Source organism: Lygodium microphyllum, chromosome 14 (genome assembly GCF_053477565.2).
Source record: "Lygodium microphyllum isolate KBCC chromosome 14, Lygodium_microphyllum_v1.1.10, whole genome shotgun sequence".
NCBI classification, from domain to species: Eukaryota; Viridiplantae; Streptophyta; class Polypodiopsida; order Schizaeales; family Lygodiaceae; genus Lygodium; species Lygodium microphyllum.
The window spans coordinates 117,977,459-117,984,745 of NC_141148.1; the positions used below are offsets into that span (position 1 = coordinate 117,977,459).

The 7,287-nt window shown below is 38.6% G+C and overlaps 1 protein-coding gene across 1 annotated transcript; it reads left to right on the forward strand.

The window, feature by feature from the left end:
• Positions 1 to 263: 263 nt before the first annotated feature.
• Positions 264 to 1,505, forward strand: LOC148026029 (zinc finger (C2H2 type) family protein). Its single transcript, XM_087693270.1, has 2 exons — positions 264 to 417; positions 840 to 1,505. Exon 2 carries the CDS (start codon positions 854 to 856, stop codon positions 1,163 to 1,165), a length of 312 nt encoding a protein of 103 aa, XP_087549396.1. The 5' UTR covers positions 264 to 417; positions 840 to 853; the 3' UTR covers positions 1,166 to 1,505.
• The last annotated feature ends 5,782 nt before the right edge of the window (positions 1,506 to 7,287 follow it).

A 7,287-nucleotide genomic window follows, 5' to 3' on the forward strand; every position in this document is an offset into this window, starting at 1 on the left:
TGAAACTGCAATTTGTATGTGGGGGGAAAAGTTATCACCCTCTATATTTAGAGAAAAAGAGGATAAACATAAGAAGTTTTGTAATGTAGGGGCTCTTTTCCCTTGTTTTCCCATGTAGTGTTCACCGCAACGTAGTGAGATGTGCAGTTTGGAGGCAGGGGGCGGTTGGCCGCATTGCAGAAGCTCGCGATTCACAATGTGGGAATTAGAGTGGGGAATTGTCTAATTCTTCTTCTGAAACGGTTTCTCCATGAGAGGGAATATCTAGAATTTTAAAAGCCGGTGGGAATAGGCCCTAAAGGACTGCCTGTTCCATGTGAAAGGGCACCACCAGGCTTCTACCGTCTTTCCTGCCTTCCTTCTTCTACCTCCATCGCCAAAACCCTAACCCGCAGGCGTTCTCCCGTCTCCCCGCAGGTACCCCACCGCCCTTCCCTGTCTGTTTCCGCATGCCTCTCTCGCCATTTCGGGCTCGTCGTCCCCATTTTCTGTTTTTGACTCCTTTTGTCCATCTTGCGTGTGTCTGTCATCTGGTTCTTTATTATTTCAATGTGTTTGTGCTCTCTTCCTTGCTGTTCCCGTTTCTATACGCCAGAGTCCGCTTGCATTGATCGTCTCGGGCCGGCTCCGGTTTCATTTTGCACATAGATGGGAAAGCTGTGTCTGGTATTGGCTCGGTTTGCGTGCCACACGGCGTATGAGGGCTTTCTTTCTTGTGATTTGCTGTTTTTATCTCATGGCGTAATAAAGGATCGCTCTTAGTCCTTGAACTTCAAGCATTACGGAATCACGGATTAGATAATTTTGTCGCTAATTTCCTGTTTTTTACTTTCTTTTAGCTGGAGATTTCATCATGACAGGCAAGGCGAAGCCTAAAAAGCACACTGCCAAAGAAATTGCTGCCAAAGTAGATGCAGCAACTACCAATAGGGGCGGTGGGAAGGCTGGCTTAGAAGATCGCACTGGAGCAGACAAAGGAGGGCATGCGAAACTGGCCTGTCCTGTCTGTAGGGCAACAGCTCCTGATGCGAAGAGTATGCAAATACATCATGATGCGCGGCATCCTAAGCTGCCATTTGAAGAGGATAAGCTGATTAATCTCCATGCATCTACTGCTTCAGATAGCAAAGGAAAGCCTGGAGTGCGAGGGAGTTTCAAAAAATGAGCACATGTCTTTTAAGAGTTACTGAAGTGAACTGGCAGTAGACCTCAACAACGGGGCTATGGAAGGGCCTTCAGTGTTCTTGGGTGTTTGCAGCGTTGTACAGGGTTCTGTTTGCTCAAGGGAAATTTGTACTGCATTAATGTCTTGCAGAGTCAAAGTATCTGGTGCCACTACGTGCTTTATGATGTGGTAAGCTATGTAAGGCGTATTAGTACTTATGCAAGGACTGTTACTGTTTGCCACTATCAAAGCAGGGCACATTATCCAGCTATGTCTTGTTATGGTCCTTTACATTTGGCTAATATGATATATGGTTTATCTCTCTGACTTCAATAGAAAATGGTGCCAATGAGATCACAAATTTCCGAGTTAGGTGTTTGAATGATCTGGCAGTGTTGTTTTCTATTGATTATCTTCTGTGATTCATTTGTCATGGTTGATACCAACATATAATACGAGTGTTCCTGTGATTCCTGGACTTGTGAATGTTTGATTGGTTTGGCAGTATATGGTTTTAGCAGCTTGTCGTTTCGACTCATACTGTGTACAATGGGTACATTGGTGTCTGTGCTTAAATAAAGGTTGTGTTTATGATCTCATTCTCGAGAGTTCACTGTCCATGTGCCTCAAGAAGTTAGAATTGGAATTGTTTTGCGAATTCCGTTAATTGTAGTGTTTCAATGTAGTGTAGAGACATTTGATTTATCTGTAGTACATACTGAGTGGGATTGATGTTGATCTAATTGCAGATGTCCTTTGTTTTTGCTGTTAGGAATGTTCAATTTTTGGGTTGGCTAGGGACATTCAGAATAATAGGAGAACTCCAAGTTGTACTGTCAAAGCTGCTGATTTCATGCGTTCCGGGCTTTGTTTTGTAGCAGCAGTTTCAACTGCATGATGGATATCCAGGAGGGTGCATGCATTTCATTTATGACAGCTGTCTTCTAGGTATTTTCTTAGTTTGGCACGCTATAGGAAAATGGCAAGTTTAGTTCTGACATACTAGTATCAGTTACCAGGTCTCAAAGTCTGAAGTGTTCACTGGATGAAGAAAAATGGCAAGCTGTATTGCAACGCTGTTTAATGTGCATGCGGAATCAGCCCTCCTTTTAGTTGGGATCAGTGTATCAGCTGCAGCTCTGCCCAGAAGTTATAAGCTCTGGAGCTTGAACAATCGTGTATAGGCACCTTTCATGCCTCCTTTCAGATATTGCTGGTGGCTGGCCATGAGGTGTTTAAATGTTGGAAGATGGCAAGCTGTGGCGCAACTGCAGCTCTGGGAAAGAACTTACAAGCTTTAAAGGGGCTATAGAAACTGTATGTTGTGCTTGCTGGATTTTCTTTTGTCTGAGTCAGTTTTGAGATATGCTGTTATTAAGGATATCCTATGGGAAAATGGAAAGGCATGAAATCCTGTGCCCTACTGGGAGATTGTAAGCTTTTACTTTTGACAAGCTCTTGCTTGTTGATGGGCCTCAGTGTACATGGAAATGGGAAAATGCCAACCTGTGATGGCAAGTCTGTCAGGTTTTCATGTGTATGGGCCTTTCTTTGTTCTAGAAAGTGTGTTAGCTGCAGCTCTGGATAAACTTGCATATCATTAAAGGGCCGGGCCTGCACAAGACTGCTGGCTGATTTCTTAGGCTAATTGATGGTTAACTCTTTACCACGGGCGATTTAATGCCTTCCATCCCAGGTTTCCTATTCTAGGATCAAACTCTTTTACCACAGGCAAATTCACACCTTCCATCTGGTACTTGGCTCTTGTTGATGTTTGCCTGGAAGTTGACTAGAAATGTGTTTAGGTTGTTGAGTTTCATGTGTATCAGCCTTTCTTTGTATGACAGGTAACTTTGTATTATCTGCACCTGGCATGATTACAAAGTTCATTTAAAAGGCCCGTGTCAAACTGCTTAGTGGTTCTTTTGCTTGTTGGTTGACTTATTTTAACACAAGTAATTTCACGCCCTACACCTTGATTTTAAAGTAGTTGTCAGAAGTTCTAAAGGATATCACAAATTAATGCCCCGAGACCATATGGAACAGCAGCATATATTGTCTCTTTCCTGATGTAAGTTCTTGCCAGGAGTGCATTGCCAGGAGTACAGTTGATACACCGTTTTTATGAAACAAAGAAAGATTGATACACAACTTAAACAGCCTTCTGTATCTTAGAAATACTTGAAGACAGATATTGAGCAGCCCGCAGAGAGTTTGCTTACTTACAACACATCTGGAAGGTGGCAGTAGACAAAGTTTCTCAGGCTTTTAGCACAAAATTGGCTTGTGTGGCTGAACCATGTGTAACTGAGGGTCTGGAGATTGCATCCTTAAGTGCCGTAGCACAGATTTTATCATATTGATATTTTTACGCTTGGAAAAGTTGTTCCAAATGTTAAGTATACGCGCTTTTAACTTCTGTCATGCCTTTTTATTTACCTAGCCTTTTAGCATTCTCCTAGGGCTTGTAGTTTTTAATGTATGAAATGGAAATTTTTGACTAAGGTAGAAGTTTTTATCTCACCTTCATTGTCCAACTTCATTGTCAATGTCTAGAGGAAGATATGTACTTTTGGTTGTTTGATACCTAACCTTTGCACCCAAAAGAAAGCCACTGTAGAGCTGTCTGATCGCCCATTGAAAGACATGATTGTGCTGAACTCTCTCTCCCTGCCTTCCAACTGGTCTGCCCATTATTGTAGTTGCGGGTACTGGTTAAAATTTTATGTCAAAGTACTGGAGGGTAACTGCCAAATTGCAGCTCTTGTTTTAGCGTTAGACAGCCAAACCAGCCTGAAACATATTTCATACCTATGTGCATTGTGCAGGCTAAGGGTGAGGGCTTATGTTATTTGAAGGCATATTAGGCTTTATCCATATGTGGTTTCAACGTTCTTTTATCATTCTTTTTAAATACTGAGTCATGGTTTATACTTTTCTAATGAGAAGAAATGTCTCCTTGGTTCTTGGTAACATATTGAGTGGTGGATTCAGATGGGAGTTGTTGGTAGTATTAGGTTCAATTCTGCTAGAGGGGTCCTGTGTTGGTTTGTATTTCATTTACTTAGTGAAAACTCCAGATCCAAATTCTATATTAAGAGGAATTCAATGTCAAGCGGGGAGGTGAAAGTATCTCTTTAAAATGTGCTATATCCCTTTGAGGTCTGTGTTTGGATGTTTGTGTCATCGTTGTGCCTTTATCAATTGGAATATTTATTTGAATGTTTGTGACATTTCTGCGGCTTGGTTAGTTGGAATATTCTTTGTCCAAAAGCACCAATTCACCTTGGAAAATATCTATCGAGGTTCCAACACTTGTGACACGCATATACATGCGTGCTTGTAGTTGTGTTACAGCAACTTGGAATGGGGAACGTGACACATGACATTTAGTAATAGGTAAGTTTAGGATATTTTGATCATTCTGAAATAAACTTATCATGACATTTAATAATATGTAAGTTTAGGATCTTTTGGTCATTCTGAAATAAACTTAACAAGTGTGCAACCTCTATACATCATAGTGCTATTGAAAACAAAATGGATGATGCATCATATATTAAGAGCTGTCACCTTTGTATAATAAGTGCCTACTAAAAAAGTCCAATGTGTAGAGACTTAAGTCAAATGTTTGAAGGTTGAAGAACAAACATAATACTATGAAAGAGCTGAGGCCCAAGTAACAAGGCCAATAGTAGATCGATCAAACAATGTCAAGTCAAACAGTTAAAACAATTCTCAAAGATGGCAACCCAAAATCACCAGCTATATCTCTGACCAATCCTTAGGTGTGTTTAGTCTAAGAAGCGGCCGTTTATGACTTTTAAGTTGTAAGAGGGATATGTGTAATGCAGAGAGAGAGAGAGAGAGAGAGAGAGAGATTTGCCTAGGAGGTGGCCATTTGTTACTTTGGGTTTTAAGAGGGATATATGTAAATGCACAAAGAGAGAGAGAGAGAGAGAGAGAGAGAGAGAGAGAGAGAGAGAGAGAGAGAGAGAGGTGTGATGGCAGTAAGAATAGTGAATAGGATGGTTAGAATATTGATAGTTGATGCCCTAGCAATAGAGTGAGAAAATAGTACCAAATGGGTTACAAGTGGGGGCATGCAAATGCAACATGGCATTCCCAATAACATTACTAGTTGTAGTGCATTAGGATCATAAACATTAAAAAAAGTGCACTTTTGTTAATTTGTGGATTTAAAAAAGAGGCAAAGACAATTTGCCATACACGTCTCCTCTACTTTGGAGATAGTGGAGTCCATTTTGTCTTTCTCTTTTCTAACCAAAATATTCGAAGGCTTAACATGTTTTGGTAGTTCTAATAGTCTTATTCACTAACAAAAGCTGTTAAAAGATATGATAAAGGTGGGACTTGGAGTTAGTATGGACGCTTTAAAAATTGAGAGATTTGATTACATGACTTTTTTCTAGTGTCCTTTCATCTAAGCTCTCAATTCTTCTTTTTGACCTCTTTGAGTTTTACACAATGCATGCTTTTATTCTTTTTTCCATAGCATCCACTAGAAGGTGTTCTTATACATGAACTCTTACATTGTCTATAATGGAAGTGCAAGTGCAACTTGGGAGCTCAAAATCTTTATTGTAAATGATTAGATTATCACGTTGCCACCCTAGAAGGGCACCCACAAGGTGATAAAACAGAAATAAGAGGATGTAAAATATCATTGGAAATCTCAAGGTAATTTGCTCAACTTTAGCATGTTTATATGGCTAGGAAAATGTACTTGCCTCTAATTAAGCATTTTTCTATACAAACTCACAGTAAGTTTGGATACAAGTAATAAATATATTTTTTGTTCTATCAATGCAAGTAATTAAAAGTGGATTATTGTTTGCAATTATGTCTCCATCAACAAGTTTTGAGTAGTAGCATATGGAGAGTTTCAGTGACACTTTCTTAGGCATTAGAAGATGTTCGAGGCACCTTGAAGTCTTAACAATTCTTGATATAATTCTTGTGATGGTGCTTACACAACTTGGTTGTGCATGTCCGACACAATAAAATAGAATAAAAATATAAGTTTAAGTTTATTAGTATACTATTGGAATAAGAGCTAAATGCATTATCTTATTTAATTTATATATATGTCTTATTGTAATTTTTAAACAAAGAATGGATACAATTTAAAATTTACTCTTGCTCATTGGCATTGTTGTAGAAAAATGTTTTACTAGAAAATTTCACTTTCAATATGATTTCACAAATAACAAAGTATTCAAATTATATTTTCAAAAGGATTTCATTGCATTATATTAGTCATATTAGTATATATGTGTATGAGTACTAAATGATAATTTACAATTGGGGTGAAACATCGGGAAAAATATACAAAATGATACAACAAATGCTCTAGTGTAAATATGTAGGTTTTTGACTAGACAACACAACTTCTGGATACATGTTCAAACATAATGGTGTAGATCATTGGAAAAAGAGTTGAATGTTATTTGCCTTGCATAATTGACTAATGTATTTGCCATGTATAAGTTGTATAACTCTCACTATAGCATTTTTAAACTAGGAATATATAAACTATTGAGAATTTGAAATTGCTCATATATTCTATATATTATTAAAAGGTTTCCCTTGGGGATGAACCAACCAAAAGGTTCTCGAACCTCCTATTGAAACACCCAAAGTCTCTCTGAGCCTAAGGAGGCTTTCTCTATTTTTTATTTTTAAAAATTAATAAATAGAGAAACTTTTTGAGTGCATTGTATGTGTGAGAAAGAAAGAAAACATTAAGAAAAGTTTCTAACTAAAAGAAAGCCTTGGCAGAGAGAGTGTTCACAAAATTTGGAAGTTGGTGCCACTATTGTTGCTTCTTCCTCTTCTTCCTCTTCTTCCTCTCTTCTCTCTCTCTCTCTTCCCTTACCATTGCTATTCCTATGGATTTTGCCCCTCTTGTTCATTACTCTCCCTATGGATTCACCTTTGCTATAGGTGACACTGGAGACTTTGTATATAGGTCTGGCTCACTTCATTCCCTCTCTCTCTCTCCGCTTGCATAAAATGTCATATTAATCGTAATTCTTCAAATAAAAAAAGGATTCGATGTATCTATGTTTTAGAGAATAGTAAAACCCAACAACTCCAAT

Excerpts from the sequence above, each read along its gene's own strand:
- LOC148026029 (XM_087693270.1), top strand. The coding sequence starts at position 854 with ATGACAGGCAAGGCGAAGCCTAAAAAGCACACTGCCAAAGAAATTGCT.